Source organism: Fusarium mangiferae (assembly GCF_900044065.1).
Source record: "Fusarium mangiferae strain MRC7560 genome assembly, contig: FMAN_scaffold017, whole genome shotgun sequence".
Taxonomy (NCBI): Eukaryota; Fungi; Ascomycota; class Sordariomycetes; order Hypocreales; family Nectriaceae; genus Fusarium; species Fusarium mangiferae.
Genome location: NW_024573937.1, coordinates 895,417 through 910,992, shown reverse-complemented (window position 1 = coordinate 910,992; position 15,576 = coordinate 895,417). Strand labels below are relative to the sequence as shown.

At 46.5% G+C, this 15,576-nt stretch overlaps 8 protein-coding genes across 8 annotated transcripts; 5 read left to right on the top strand and 3 right to left on the bottom strand.

The window, feature by feature from the left end:
- Nucleotides 1-597: 597 nt before the first annotated feature.
- Nucleotides 598-1,581, bottom strand: FMAN_03653 (uncharacterized protein; the record flags this gene model as incomplete). Its single annotated transcript, XM_041824466.1, has 1 exon — nt 598-1,581. One exon carries the CDS (start codon nt 1,579-1,581, stop codon nt 598-600), a length of 984 nt encoding a protein of 327 aa, XP_041689944.1.
- Nucleotides 1,582-2,221: 640 nt separating this feature from the next.
- Nucleotides 2,222-3,372, top strand: FMAN_03654 (uncharacterized protein; the record flags this gene model as incomplete). Its single annotated transcript, XM_041824465.1, has 2 exons — nt 2,222-2,851; nt 2,911-3,372. 2 exons carry the CDS (start codon nt 2,222-2,224, stop codon nt 3,370-3,372), a joined length of 1,092 nt encoding a protein of 363 aa, XP_041689943.1.
- Nucleotides 3,373-4,102: 730 nt separating this feature from the next.
- On the bottom strand, nt 4,103-5,878 carry FMAN_03655 (uncharacterized protein; the record flags this gene model as incomplete). Its single annotated transcript, XM_041824464.1, has 4 exons — nt 4,103-4,367; nt 4,423-4,816; nt 4,874-5,709; nt 5,763-5,878. The coding sequence occupies 4 exons, from the start codon at nt 5,876-5,878 to the stop codon at nt 4,103-4,105; spliced, it is 1,611 nt and encodes a 536-aa protein (XP_041689942.1).
- A 639-nt stretch (nt 5,879-6,517) lies between these two features.
- Nucleotides 6,518-7,432, top strand: FMAN_03656 (related to reductases with broad range of substrate specificities; the record flags this gene model as incomplete). Its single annotated transcript, XM_041824463.1, has 3 exons — nt 6,518-7,148; nt 7,202-7,290; nt 7,349-7,432. The coding sequence occupies 3 exons, from the start codon at nt 6,518-6,520 to the stop codon at nt 7,430-7,432; spliced, it is 804 nt and encodes a 267-aa protein (XP_041689941.1).
- A 1,690-nt stretch (nt 7,433-9,122) lies between these two features.
- Nucleotides 9,123-9,989, top strand: FMAN_03657 (uncharacterized protein; the record flags this gene model as incomplete). Its single annotated transcript, XM_041824462.1, has 2 exons — nt 9,123-9,475; nt 9,527-9,989. The coding sequence occupies 2 exons, from the start codon at nt 9,123-9,125 to the stop codon at nt 9,987-9,989; spliced, it is 816 nt and encodes a 271-aa protein (XP_041689940.1).
- Nucleotides 9,990-10,568: 579 nt separating this feature from the next.
- FMAN_03658 (uncharacterized protein) lies at nt 10,569-12,768 on the top strand (the record flags this gene model as incomplete). The annotated part of the gene is made up of 4 exons (XM_041824461.1): nt 10,569-10,663; nt 10,717-11,635; nt 11,802-12,480; nt 12,530-12,768. 4 exons carry the CDS (start codon nt 10,569-10,571, stop codon nt 12,766-12,768), a joined length of 1,932 nt encoding a protein of 643 aa, XP_041689939.1.
- A 175-nt stretch (nt 12,769-12,943) lies between these two features.
- FMAN_03659 (uncharacterized protein) lies at nt 12,944-13,876 on the bottom strand (the record flags this gene model as incomplete). Its single annotated transcript, XM_041824460.1, has 2 exons — nt 12,944-13,226; nt 13,278-13,876. 2 exons carry the CDS (start codon nt 13,874-13,876, stop codon nt 12,944-12,946), a joined length of 882 nt encoding a protein of 293 aa, XP_041689938.1.
- Nucleotides 13,877-14,241: 365 nt separating this feature from the next.
- FMAN_03660 (uncharacterized protein) lies at nt 14,242-15,321 on the top strand (the record flags this gene model as incomplete). Its single annotated transcript, XM_041824459.1, has 2 exons — nt 14,242-14,939; nt 15,003-15,321. 2 exons carry the CDS (start codon nt 14,242-14,244, stop codon nt 15,319-15,321), a joined length of 1,017 nt encoding a protein of 338 aa, XP_041689937.1.
- Between the last annotated feature and the right edge of the window lie 255 nt (nt 15,322-15,576).

Here is a 15,576-nt window from a genome sequence, read left to right as displayed (position 1 = left end):
TTAATCTATTTATAATCAATAGGATTTATAGGAAAATTATAGGGTATATATAATATAACCGTAAGGGTTATAATAGAGGTATTATTTATTAAAGTTTATAAGAAATTTACTTATTATTTTTATAAAAAGGAAAAATATTAAAAGCTATTATATAATTAATTATAAAAGCTTAAAATAAATAAAATAACTTTATTAAAAATAGTATAATAAAAGATATTTTATATATTTATACTTTATTATACTTCTTTAAAACTTAAGTCTTTTTACTATATTTAAAGCACCTTTATATTTATCTACTTTCTTATTAGTAATACTTAATAGAATATTATTAATTTAATAATAAGAAAAGGTTATTAAATTATTTTCTTAATAATACTTACACTTAAAGTAGGTATTATATTAATATACCTATATATTGGTATATATATTAGCTTTAAAGTTGGCTTAATTTAAGCAGTAGATAGGGTGCATTAAGACGGCCTGGGTCTCCTAAATATATATAACATTAAACTTGGGTTTTTTAACCAAGTAATATACCACAATAATCTTTTATCACAGCCATTTACAATCATTGCTTAATATCTACTAACCATATATTTATAAAGAGTCAACATATTCTTGAAAGATCTGCTTGCAACTATCATCAAAAGACAGCCCAATCCTCCTAGCATTACCAAAGTCCGATGTCTGTGGCCAACTGTTTAGCAACCTCTCCGCCTCAACATCCTCCTCCTCACGCAAAAACCTTGTTTTGTCGGCACCACACACTGCCTCAAAAGCCTTATACATTTCACCTAGAGTGACTGAAATACCAGGCATATAAATAGCGCGGATATGAGGTGGCATAGCGTCAGCTGGAACCTTGATGAGAGCGATGAGATTGTTGATCATGATGCGTGGGCTACAGATGATTTGTCTGGCATTCCTATTGGACAGGGGCACAATGCATTCCAATCCTGCCATGGGCTCACGCACCATACCGCTGAGAAAGGCCGCAGCTGAACGACTTGGTGCTCCAGGGCGGACAGTGACTGTCGGTAGACGAACACTGAATGCGTCGATTAGGCCACGACGGTTCATGTCATTGACAAAGCTTTCGGTGATGAGTTTGTGTGTACCGTAAACACCAATAGGTGTGGCAGGAGTATCATCGGTGATGGTCCCACCAGTAGTGTAAGGTGGACCGTACACAGCTTGTGTCGATGCGTACACGATTCTGGGCTTGCGGAAACCATTGCCCAGCTTAGATATGGTTGTGAGTAACGCCTGAGTGGCATTGATATTGACGAGCTGAGACAGGGCTGGGTTCTCTTCGCATCCAACAGACATGATGCCGTGGAAGATGAAGATAGCGCGCCAATCAGCAGCGTGAGAGAGTAAACGGTCGATGTCTGAGGAGTTTGTCATATCGGCGCCAATACAGCAGCATCTTGCAGGATCAGCAAGACCTTTGGGTGTAGGGGGTTCATGTAAATCTGTCAAGAAGATTCGGTTGGAGGGGTCTTGTGAGAGTTTGGCGGCCAACATGGGCCCAAGGAACCCGGCGCCGCCGGTGATGAGGATATTATTTGTAATAGTCATCTTTGTATGGATTTGGATATTCTGACACAGGTAGGCGAGTTGTGTTGGATATGGAGATGCAAGGCGCATCACAAGGTACAATTTAAGAAGATGGAAGGCTTACAAGAGAAGAGTCATTGGGGTAAAAGTGGATCAGTCGAGCGTAACTTGCTCCACTGTGTAGTCCCTCCACTCCTCGACGATCATGCCCTCGTCTCGTGGCACTCATCGTATTGCGGAGTATATTCCCGGCTCAAGGGTTCGTTAGAAGAACTGACAAAGTAACTCTAATCTGGAGAAAAAGTCTAGAAGGTATTCGACCCCCTGACCATCAAGGGGGGGGTTTTAGTGCTTTGTAGCTTGGCCAACCCTCGGCGCGAGGGCATCGCCCAACTAAGCCCTTGAAGTAATGATGGTGGGTAATGTCTCCACAACCACTCCCTCGCATCGGGCTTCTATGCGGGGGTCATGTTGCCGACGCCTCGTAAACTCTATATGATTTTGCGCCTCGAGGCAGTTATCTCCATTACCAGGAACATCATATCAGTGCCATCTATTGTTATAACAATTACCTCAGTCAAGCACTCATTAGGCACCTTCCAAGTACCTACACCTTACAACGCCATTACCCGCCAAGACATACACCTACCAGGCCATTACGATGAATGCTCTCAAACACGTCCGACGTTCTACGATAAGCACAGATTTTATTCTGCGCGTCACAGGTCGTAACCTGCTGCAAACTCAGCAACAAACTCAGACGAGAGGTGTTGCCACTGGTACAACAAGCTTTAAACTGAACACAGGTGCTAGCATTCCTGCCATTGGATTTGGCACTTTCCAAGACCCTGATGCCCAAGAACATGCAGTATCGAAAGCTTTGAAGGCAGGAATGCGTCTTATCGATACCGCAAGAGTATATAACGTCGAGAAAGAAGTAGGAAGGGGCATCAAGAACAGCGGTATCCCTAGAGAAGAAATTTTCTTAGGCACAAAGCTCTGGTGCAACAACTTTCACCCGGATGATGTTGAGAGGGCCTTGGATGAGAGTCTGATGGATCTCGATACACCTTATGTGGATCTTCTGATGATGCATTATCCCTGCACCTTTGCCAGGGGAGAAGATCGCTTCCCTAGGGACAAAGATGGCAAGATGATTCTGGGCAAAACAAATTATGTTGATACTTGGAAGGCTATGGAGAAGTTGGCCAAGACTGGCAAGGTCAAGGCTATTGGAGTTTCAAACTTTAGCAAGGGTGAGTTGGAGAAGCTCATCAAAGAATGCTCAGTGGTAAGTTTACGAAAGCTTGAGATTGCCCAAGACGAATTCTGACAGTTCTATGCGTTTAGGTCCCAGCCGTTCACCAGATGGAAGTACACCCTTATCTACAACAAAAGGCATTCAACGAATGGCTGCGATCTCAAGGAATTCATGTGGTCCAATTTAGTCCACTCGGAAACATGAACGACTTTTACCGCTCGACAGGCTGGAGCAAAGAGGTGTCACACATGATGCGTGTCATTGATCAGCCACTCCTCGAAGAACTTGGCCAGAAATATGGCAAGAGTGCTGTGCAGATAGTTCTCTCTTGGGGCATTAACAACGGCCGTTCTGTCATCCCTAAGAGTACCATTGATTGGCAGATCAAAGAGAATGTCGAGGCTGACTTCAAGCTTGATCCAGAGGATATGAAAGCTATTGAGACACTAGATATCAAGGCACGCTTCAATGATCCTAGTCTGGACTATCAGTGGAGGCTCTACAGCGACCTTGAGGGAATCGAGGGGACAATGAATGGTCGAACGCATTAGCTACTGAAGAAGGCTTAAGTCCTGATCGAGAAAGCTTGAGTGACTAATTTGACTCCTGGCGTCATCGAAATATAAAATACAACCACTTAAAATTGCAAACTCTGACTTGTGGAGGTGATTTTCTCCTTTTAGGGACGTGATCATACAAATCTGTTGTTCCGCAAGAAAGTATCTTGGGCCACATCTTTGGAGTCGGAAGCATTTGAAGCAACAGACCCAGTCTTCTCACCCTCAATTCGTTACACGTCATAAGCCAGCATTGATATGATTACGTCAGTTTGGGCACTATAATCGCTACTCTCTGTCTTGAGTAACATAATATTCACAGTTAGATACCCCCTTTTTTGTTCCTTGTTGCCAGAGAGGTTGTTTTTTAGCACCATTTTAAGTCTCAACTCCCCCACAAGTAGCCATGTTTCCATTGAATATCATGTTTCACGACCCATTAGCCACTTCGTATCCTGTTGGAAGAGTGTTCGATGAAGATTGAAAGACATACTACTTTTATATCACTGCGGCACTAAGGTTTTATAAATAAACGTCAATGGAGGGATAAAGCAACCTGATTCCAGACTTAATTCTAGCAGTTCCGAAATCGACATTGGAGGAGCCATCTCTTGCCCCGTTACCCTCTAAATGGACTCGAAGTGACGAGGAGAAGATGAATCGCCTTTGGCTTCGACATCAGAACTATGCCCCTTGAGCCCTCCAACTGCTCCCGCTTCTTCCTTCATGGCTGCGAATGTCCTCTCAGCATCCCATGCCCAAGGTGTAGGAGCCGCAAACAACAGATCCATCTCCTCAAGAGTTCTCTGGTTGGATTCGGGGTACAAAGCATATACTGATGGTTTACTTGGTCAGGTTTCTCTGCCAACAAGGACGGATTATATGGTGTCTTACCAATCGGAATGCTGATGACGTTGACGGCAGCAAAAATATACATCATTTTTTCGTTGATCGCACTAACGATGTATGGTAGAACGAGAGTAAGAGTGCTGCCCAAGACATTAGTCATAAGAAACTCCCGGGATTTCGTTAGGGATTATTTACCCATTCCCAATGCTCCATCCGACAACGCCCCAAGAGTTTCCCTTTGCACGAATATGGATGGGGAAGATCTCAGCTGGGTAGAGCCAAGGAACAGTAAGCCAGGTAGCACCGAAGATGAAGGTATATAGATACACCATCGACGCTGCCGCAGCTCCCCACTGGTTGGCAACACCAGTATTACCATCTGCCCGAGAATTGAGTCCTCCTCGAGAAAGCCCACCAACAAGAGCCATAGAGATGGCTTGTCCGACTGAGCCCCAGTACAGAGTCCGCCGTCGACCAATTCTATCGATCGTGACGACGCAGATCAAAGTAGAGAACATGTAGAAGATGTTGTTGAGTCCAGCAACCCACTGCGTCTTGCTAGGTCCGAAGCCGGCGATGTGGAAGATAGCTATTACTTTGTTAGAGATTTTATCGACGATATTGTTTTGCAGAAGTAATCACTTACTTGGTCCATACATAGTTACCCCTGCAATGCCGGTCCAGCACTGGATGATTTGCAGCCAGATGACCAGCTGAACTCGGCGGCCAGTATGTAGCTTGCCAGACTTAAGGCCAAATAACATGTGGATATAGGATGTACCCTCGGAGCTCTTCTCAAGCTCAATGACATTGCGAATGTCGTTGTACTCCGCCTCAGCAACTCCTGAATCCTCGCCCTCTGTGCCACGGAGACGTTCCAAAATATACAAAGCCTCCTGGTTGCGCCCAGCTTTAACAAGCCAGCGAGGAGACTCTGGAAACGCCCAGCAAACGAAAAGAAGGAACAAAAGAGGAAGGATTTGAAATGCTATGGGAAATCGCCAGCGGGTCTCGGAGTTGCCATTATTGACGAAGCTGACCCCATATGCTATCCAATAGGCTACCACAACACCGAAAATGTTAAGCGTGAACTCCATTGCGATAAAGGTTCCTCTGCTTGTATGATCTGCAAGTTCTGATGCCCAAGCTGGAACGATTCCGTTCAAGATACCAGTTCCAATGCCATTGACGAACCGAGACCCAAGCATCCAGGACCTGTTCATGGCAGCAGATTGTAAAGAAGCGCCAAAGATCGCCCAGGCGGCTCCGAGACCTATAGTGCCGATACGTCCGTATTTGTCTCCAAAAGCGCCGCCCGCAAGGCATCCTACTAGTGTGCCGAGGTAGAAGATAGCCATGATGCCTCCCTGGAGGAGCGTTTCGGTGATGACAGGGCTGCCATCTTCGTCGAGATGGCCAAGACCCATGCGGTAGATATAATCTGTGCTTTGGTTCACGCCACCCATGAGTCCTTGGTCGTAACTATCCATATATGTCAGATTCAAAATCACCTCCTTTTTTCGGTAGGGTCTTACCCGAAGAAGAAGATTGACATGCCGGCCAGACAATTGACTGCAATTAGCAGCGAACGCTTCTGTAGCTTGGAAGCCACCATCCAAGACTTGTTCTGGTCCACGGTGAGTAACCCCATGATTGTAGATATCTAGGCGGTATGAGAGATTTATAGCGCAAGATATGTTCGAATGGACACTTTCTTCAGGGAGCCCTTGGCGCCTATATATACGAACAGGACCATTAAGCACGGACGTCGCTCAGAGATTTCGAAGACCTAGGCGATGGCTGCTTAGATCCTAATCTGAGTGGAGGTAGTGTGACGTAATCCGGGGCCCCGGTTTCTCCTCCTTCGACAGAACCTGGGGTTTCAGTTCGATATCCTGGAGAAAATAAGATCGTGAAAGAATTACAAACCCTTGACTCGACAAGCCTTCTCCAAAGCCAAACCCGAACAAGCCTCACTCCGCGACGGCTAAAGGAGCTATCCCTCGAGACGAGGGCCGAACTTTGATAATCCTCCAGCCCAGCGTATTCCGTGCCTATCCGCAAATTTAGATCTAGAGGCCGATCGTGGTCTTCACCCGTGTGCATGGAAGACGTGTCTCGGCTCGGTCGCCCGCATCATTTAGAAGTCAGAGACGGTTTGTGTATTCGCTAAGGAAGGATCGTTCCAGATAATCATATAAGGGCTGAGAGCAATCTATCTCCTTTCTCGTACACAACAGAATACACAGAGTCTCACTACAGTATAACGCCAAATCATAGTTTTGTCAACATGCCCCTAAACCTACCAGAGAATATTGACGCCCCTGTGCTGTCGCAGTTCTCCTTAGCTGGCAAGATAGCCATTGTCACTGGAGGATCCCGAGGCATCGGCCAACAAGTCGTCACCGCTCTCGCCGAGGCTGGTGCAGACGTTGCCTTCATTTACCGCACAAGTGTCACCGCCGATGCATTGGCGGCTGACATCTCTGAAAAAACTGGCCGGAGGGTCAAGGCTTACAAGTCCGATGTTGCCGACAGGGTGGCAATTGCTAATATCATTGAAGGTATTGTGTCGACGTTTGGCGATGGCCGCTTGGATATCATGGTAGCCAACGCCGGTGTGTGTCAGAACGTCAAATCGCTTGAATATGATGAAGACACTTGGGATTACATCAACAAGATTAACTACGACGGTGTCATGTGGACCGCGATTCCAGCCGGCAAGATCTTCAAGAAGCAGGGAAGAGGAAACTTAATCGTTACAGTCTCCGTCAGTGCCAGCCTGGTCAATACACCGCAAACACAAGCTGCGTACAACGCTTCCAAGGCCGGAGCTTTGCTGCTTGCTAAGTCTTTGGCCGTCGAGTGGGCTGATTTTGCTCGAGTGAACTGCGTGTCTCCAGGTTATGTCCACACAGAAAGTAGGTATAAAAACAACTAACATCGTTGAAAGAAAACGAAGCTGATTCTTTAGTGATCACCAAGCAGCCCAAAGAGCTTATGTCAAAGTGGCTAAGCCAGGTACCCGGCGGTCGGACTTGTCAACCTCAAGAATTGAAAGGCGTGAGTATTCCTTCCAAACTTAACGAAAGGAAATTACTAAGGTGTTCAATTGTTATAGCTGTACACATTCCTCGCCAGCGACGCGTCTAGCTATATGACTGGATCAAATGTTATCATTGATGGAGGATTCACGTTGCCATAATTTCTTCGTTTACGCTTAGAACCACATTTACCTATATAGATCAAGATAAGAAGCTACTATAAAGCCATATGTCCAGCCAGCCTAGAGTTCATGCGCAACGGCTCTACGATATCACCATTTTGTACTGCCGGGACGGCCCTGAGTTTGCTGTATGAGAGCAGAGATACAGTCCATTAAGCCTGCGGTGATGTGAGATCTCGGTGTTGAAGATGGTCTGACTATCGTAAGCACGTTTGCCTCCTGGAGCGGTTTTGAGTATTGGACTATACAAAGACACTTTCCAAACACGTGGGCGGACGTGCGCCCTCACGGCATATCACATGGCTTTAAAAAGATAAGCGCTGATGTGATCGGACCATGGAGATGTGTTTCTTTTGCGGATGGTTGTATCCAACTCCTCAGGAGAGATCTGATGGGAAAATTGAACAGATCTATTAGGCTGTTTCTGCAAACAGACGAAACTGCCGTAGGGTAAGTGCAACGCAACAGCATAAAATTGTCTAGGTCGGATGAAGAACGCCCCTAAGTTCGACCTGTCTTAACGAAACACCTACTTACAGATTTTAATTTCTGACAGGCCTATAGCTGCCTCATCTAATTGTTTTAGGGAGCTAGTCGGTCTTACCTGGGATTTCTGAAGAAGAAGTTATGTAATATCGCTGTTACCCCCGAAAACCCTTCGATTCAAGCGAGCAAAGTACAGGTACTGTGTCTTCATCTGGAACTCTGCCGTATGGTAAGTATTTGGACATCCTTCTGGTTATGAATGATCTAAGGCTTGATGTACTATACGGTCTCTCAACAGCCATGCGCCTCGTACACTTCAGTTGCAATATCAGCCTCCTAACCCATTCGCCATAGCTTAGCAAGCTATACTAGATTAGATGTATTTAAATTTATCTAGGGGATGAGTAGGCTACTTCGCATGGCACCATTGACAGGAACGTCGATCGGTGTGATGTAACTAGCAGCAAATAGACATAAGCACCTCCAAGCCTTGAATCTAAGCAAGCTAGGGCATCCCACCATGGGCTTTCATTTGCTGCTCCTAGTCAGGTTGTTGAGGTACCTAGTATGCCATGGCGGTCTCACTAGACTGGGAGAGACCGAGCTGACTCGGATTCCATATTTTACATATTCCATGGCGAGGGTATGGGTTATGTTGCGAACACCTGCTTTGCTTGCTCCGTAAGGTGCTAAAGGGGTAGGCTAACGTTTCGATCAGCCTTAATTAATATTCTGTTAGCCAATGTACAAACCGTTTTGGGGTGGTATGAAGTCATGGCGCGGATACTGCTCCATTTCCCCATGGTCGGTCCAATGAACTTTCTGTAGACCCATATCCTCTGGGGTAAACCTTGCTGATGTGGGGAGCACGGGCTAGTGAGACTTTACCCTCGAGCCGAGGGAGATAGAGGAATTATGAGTGGCTAATTGCCAGGGTCAAGCCTAGGTGGAGTACGTGCCCTCGGCTCGGGGTAATTGCAATAACATTCAGAATAATGAGCCCGACTGGAGGGAGTTTTGTTTGACTAGAGATGGCAGACTGACCTCAGTTTAGATCTAACTTCTCATGATTAGAAGATCGCCTCGGACCCTTTCAAGAACGTGATTGATCCGTCTGTCTCAGGGTTTTATTCGCCTTTCACTCGACGAGTATCAGCCAATTCATCTTTTCCCCACGACCAACATGAGCGCGACAGTCAGACTCTTAGCCGGCAAGACTGCGGCCATCACTGGTGGTACAACAGGCATTGGCCGCGCCATCACAATTGAGTACCTTCGTCAAGGTGCAAACGTTGCTATCAACCACCTGGGACTCTCTAAAGATGAACCGCTTCGAAAGAGCCTGATCGAAGTGGCGAAACGTTTGAGAAGAGAAGCCCCCGAAGGGGCGCCGACTGGTCAGCTCCTCGAATTGGCAGGTGACATCACAGAGCCGCAGACGAGCGAGCGGCTTGTTGCTCAAGCGGTTGAGAAATGGGGACAATTGGATATTTTTGTAGCCAATGCTGGCATTTTTGAAGCCTGCAGCTTCCTCGAGTAAGACTTATCTCGCTTTTCATCTAATTAGAAAGGCTGACCAATTTACAGCATCGACAAGCAAATGTTTGACACGTCTATTAAAGTCAATATCAACGGAGCTTTCTACGCCTGCCAAACAGCAGCCAGACAAATGGTAAAGCAAGGCAAAGGAGGTTCCATCATCGGTATCTCCTCTATCAGCGCGCTTCTCGGCGGTGGGCAACAGGTTCATTACACTCCTACAAAGGCGGCTCTCCTCTCCATGACACAATCTATGGCGATTGCGCTGGCAAAAGATAAGATCAGGGTCAATGCTCTGTTGCCAGGAACAATTCACACTCAATTGGCCGATAAGGACATGGCAAACGAGGAGAAGCGTAAGTATTTGGAACATCGAATCCCTTGGGGCCGGGTAGGAAGGCCTGAGGACTTGGCTGGACCAGCCGTTTTTCTTGCTGCAGACCAAATGAGTGGGTTTGTGACTGGAGCTCAGCTTCTAGTAGACGGTGGCATGTACGTCCATCTTCAATAGCCTAAAACCCGTAGCGTTTCATGAGATTGATCGTATTGACTATCGTACTAGAGGTAGTAGTAACCCCTATGGAAAACGACACCTAAATGGGATATTATCAACCTATGAGTTTAGAAAATCATTATTAATATGTAATAAGCCATGAGTTTGTAATTATGTCTATAAATTTGATACAAAAATCTTTATTAAAAATATACTGTATTGCTCTGCGGGTCCATGTAGAAATAATGTCGATACTACATCGGCGAACACCAGATAGGAAAACAAATTATTGTGAATTTTGGGGCAGTGCGTCCTGTGACCCTCTGTTCCCCAGAAGCGGATTGTTGGCGTTAACGGGTCAACTAAGTTACTCCGTAGCGTAGCGGAGGGGACGGTTTCTTAGCGGCGAAGGAGTGCGGAGTAATATGTCTCAGGTGCCTTCCAAACCCTGTCCTCGCATGTTGGCCAGAACAATTCACCTCCACTCAGCAAGACGAAGCTTCACTCGGCACAAACCACTCAAATGTACTGCCTTCAATAGGATGAGTTGGTGCAGGTTATCTCTTTTCGATCCCTGCAGACTTTGAGTGACGGACAATGGAGTCCAATCAGAGCATAACCGCAGAACAACCGCGATCGTTTACCCGAGGGAGACTGTCGCGTGGCAAGGGATTGCGCAAAACCACAGGATGGTGAGTGTCTAAGCATGCATCAAAGCTTCCTCAAGCATGTCAAGCTAATCTAGGCAATTATTCAGCTTGAATTGTCGTCGACGACACATTAAATGCGACGAGATCAGGCCGCGTTGCGGTGGCTGCACCCGAAAAAAAACTCGTTGCGAATATGGCAAAGTTCAGGGCACAAATAGGCGCACTCGACAGCAAACAAGTCCCATAACCTCAAACCAAGAGAATTGTAACGCCGAAGTCCCCCACCATGAACAAGCAGCTTCTCCTAGCGGAGCTACTATCACGGCAGAGCCTACCTCCTTGAGGCAACAGCAAGACCAGCCTCGCGACGAGATAAGTGTACAGGACGCGCATCTGCCTACGGATGATCAAATCTTGCCCGCCAATAGTTCGCAATCATACGATACTATTGTTGTGGAGCATACAGAGACTAACCAGGAAACAAGGAACGTAAATACGCAGTTTGGACAGGTACCCCCCAACAGCCTCGGGTCGCACACCGACTATGGAAATGGGACTTATCCTTATCTCGATTCTATAGTTTACGGTCTGCCATCGCCCGTTCAGCTTCCATACCACCCCATATCTATGTCATATGGAAGCTCTCCGGATGCTTCACTGACGTTGAAATGGTTAGATCTCCTGGTCGGAGACGCGGCCATCACTCATGGACCATTGCCTGAGACCAATCCTGGTCCAGATGGCCCCAACATATTTGGCAATTCCGCTGCGCAGTCCCCATCGATATCAGGAGAAGCAGGTGCATCTTACGATAACGACCAAATCGGACCACCTGAGCCACATACGAACGGGTTGAGAGTCGAGACGCGCAATACGTACTTACGAGAACGCATTCCTTCTCGAGAAGACGGATCTCGCGAGAAACACCAAACGTGGCAGGCATCAGAGCCTATTAGTCTTCAAACACAAGAACTCACATTGTTCCGCCACTTTACAGAACAAATTAGTCAATGGGTAAGGGAAGAGCGAAGGAAGCGAGCCGCAGTCTAGTTGACTAACAAGGCCTTGTCTCTAGATGGATCTTTTCGAGCCTCAAAGGCCATTCGGCACTCTAGTCCCTCATCTCGCTGTAGGTTTGCCTTACTCCTCTAATCCCCAGCTGTTTCTCATTGGGCAGTAGTTACACAATGTTGGACTCATGAACGCCATCCTCGCTCTTTCTGCCCGTCATCTCGACATACTGAATCGCGATATGCCTGCTAATGCGGCAGGGTTACGCCCGACGCATGATGACACCATCGACTACTACTACAAGACGCTTCACTACTGCCAAGAAGCCATGCAATACCATAGCTATAAGACGAGCCTCGAGCTCTTAGCCAGTGCCTTCATCATCTCAGCTTACGAAATGCTCGATGGCTCTAATGCGGATTGGGAGAAGCACCTTAAAGGTGGTTTTTGGATACAACGTTCTCAAACAATCCATGGACACTCTGACGGGTTGAGACAAGCAGTTTGGTGGGCTTGGCTGTGCCAGGATGTTTGGGCAGCCTTCCGTGAGAAACGCAAACCATTTACGTTCTGGATGCCGAATCGTCATCTGGCTGACCTAACACCAAGTGAATTAGCAGCGCGCTCCATTTACAACTTTGCACATGTCGTTGGGTTCTGTGCCAGAGATGATCCGTCCACAATTCCGGATTACATAGCTGTCAAGATGCAGGAAGCTGATAGACTCTCTCGACAGCTAGAAGATTGGGCCTCTTATCTGACTTGCGAGTTTCAGCCTCTTCCTATGCCTACTCCAGGTTCTGAAAAGAATCCGTTTCCAAAAATCTGGATCCAGCCACCCTCTTTTGGTCAGTAAATTCGTCTCCAACCACTTAATCAGCTGATTAACAACATTAGCTGCATCAATGCAAGTTTACTACTGCTCACTTATACTACTGAATTTGCACCGACCTTGCGCTGGTGGATACCAAGATTATCTAAGTAAGCAAAAAACGTTAAGGCGATGGGCTAGTACAGTGTGTGGCATCGCCAAAGTCTCGAGTGATTATGCATCCAGCGTCTTATCTTCACAATGTGTTTTTATCGGTAAATACTCTAAACCATTCTTGTTCGTTACTTATGGATTAGAAAACTAACTAGTGTGATGCTAGCCGGAATGGTTATCGAGGACCCAGACCAGCGCTCTGGAATCCTAAACATTCTCGATACGTGCAGCCGACGAGCAGGTTGGCCCAGCTACTCCTTAGGTCGTGAGATGAAGGAGTTGTGGCGTGATTGAATTTGGCAACTAGATTACGTGCAAACCCGAGGTTACAGAGGAGGTGCCTTGCCAGCGGATCCGAGAATCTCCATCCACTCAACTGTTTGGTCTATGACTTTCTCCACTCCTTGCTCCATTATCGCTGTATGAGATTGTTTTATGGTTCCTTCGGCTCGCAAATGGGCGTAATAGTCATCGAGAACGATTCTGTTGACGTTGATCTTGGTGGTACCGGCCTTGATACATTTGTGCATCAAGTCAGGTGGGAACCCATTCGTACCATGGAGAGCAATTCTGGCTCGTTTATTGACTTGCGTTTTGATGAGGGCGAGTCTATATGGTATGTAAGCTGGGATTTCTCATTCATCAATTCAGTTGACCAACCTCTCAAAGTCCAGTTGAGGCCCTTGCGGGCCATATTCACCGTGTACGTTGCCAAATGCAGGTGCTAAAGCATCTACACCTGTCGCGATGAACTGGTCGACTTCATCCGGCGTTGTCTTGCTTGCCTCTAACCCTGCTGTATCCATAACTCCATCTTCGCCCCCCTCAATGCGTCCTGGTTCTGCTTCAGTTGCAATCTTGCGGCTATTGCAGTACTTGACCCATTTAGCTGTCTTGGTCAAGTTCTCTTCTTTATTGTAATGTGACATATCGACCATGATGCTATCGAAGGGCAGTTCATCAGCCGCCAACTTGATGATATCCTCTTCCTGAGCATGGTCGAGGTGAATCGAGATGGGCACGGTCGCCCGCCGAGCGGCATCGGCGGCCGTACGAATAAGGAGGCCATCTGAAAATTTGATAGCCCAAGGGAAGAATTGAAGGATGAGAGGAGAACGAGCTCTTTCCGCGGCGCGAACGAGACCCAGAATCTGCTCGATGTTGTAAGCAATAGCGGCTAGAACACCGTAGTTGCCATCTTCAGCGGCTCGGAGGATTTGCAAATGACGATTTGTCACCTTCCAGTCGTTCGAAGTCATGTTTTCGTAGAGGCTTTCGTCTGGACGCAGGTTTGTTCTGCGTGACTTCTCTACCACCTTATTAGCCTTGTTGTCAAGGGTTATATAGTAGATTATCAGTGTGTCAGTGGCATCCAATCGGCAGGGCATAAAGTACATGTGGAGATCGTGTGTGGAGATCCTTAGGAGATAATTGCTTATAAACTCACCTATCAAGCTAACACCTCGTCTCGAGGGCACCTAATGCGAAGAAAAGAGCACTAACTTACCGTGATGATGGTCCACAATTAGAGAAACAGCCTACAGCACTCTCTCTTTTAAGATACGGTCATTTGTTGGTCAATGGCACTATAACCGCGCACAAAACTATCACTGCTGTCGAAATCATGAAAGACGATGTTGTTACAAACAAGACGTGGGAGGTCCATCACCATGACTTCGAGTGGATAATGGGATCAAGCCCAAAGATCGAGCTGCTTCTCCACACGCACGATTATCCATTTGCACATGAAGCTGGAGTCTTTTTTGAACAGACGCACGAGCTTTTCATTACGAGCAATCAGTTCAAAAGCCCGACTGGCGAAACAAAAGTGCAGATCTCCAAGATTTCCTTAGGAAACAACACTAGACCTACCAAGCTGGAGAATATCGACTGCGATCCCATCCACTTCGCTAATGGAGGTGTCAATTATCGGGAAGGGATACTCTTTTGCGCTCAAGGTTCTGGCAGCAATCCCAGCGGCCTTTTCTACATGCAAGCTTCACCACCGTACACAACCGAGCCCGTATTGACGAGTTTCTTGGGGAAACCGTTCAACTCAGTCAATGACGTGGTGGTACATAATGACGGTAGCATATGGTTCACAGATCCTTCTTATGGACATGATCAAGGTTATCGGCCACGGCCCAGTCTGCCAAACCTTGTCTATCGATATGATCCTGCTACGAAAAGTACTAGGGCTATGGCAGATGCTTTTGGAAGACCAAATGGTATATGCTTTTCGCCTGATCAAAGGACTGTATACATTACAGATACAGACCAAGTGCGAGGGCTTACTATTGACCATACTCGTGCTTCTTCCATGTAAGGATCATACTCTAGAAAAAGCTTCCTCTTGTTTCACAGCATTTGTCTCACTAACTGTAGTCATGCATTCGATCTGATATATCGCCATGGGCAACCGTTTCTCGCGAACCGTCGATTATTCGCGTTTGCGGACGGTGGCATTCCTGATGGTATTAAGTGCGACACTAAAGGAAATGTATATAGTGGTTGTCCAGATGGAGTTAATGTTTGGTCTCCTGGCGGAGTGCTTTTGGGTAAGATTATCATTCCGGGAGGGGTTGCCAACTTCTGCTTCGGGCCCAGTGGGCATATATTCGCTTTGAACGACCATCGATTATGGCGTATCCAGCTCGATTCTAATGTTCAAGGAGCACTGTTGGCTTCCAATGGTAACAATTAAAATAAAATGCCATCCTTCGTGATACTTGTCATATATATGCTGATCCGAAACATTTTTAATCAGTTGTTGTGATACATGTCTATATGGTTTGAGTCTATTATTCCATGCAGCCTAAAAAACAACAGCCTTCTCAACACAGAGCCATAGGTGTGAATGAAAAGTGTCCTATGGTTTCAGCTACCCTGACTGACATCTGACAATATCCCCAAACGAGGAAGGCTTTCGCATCAAACATACAAAGTAAGCACTTATGTA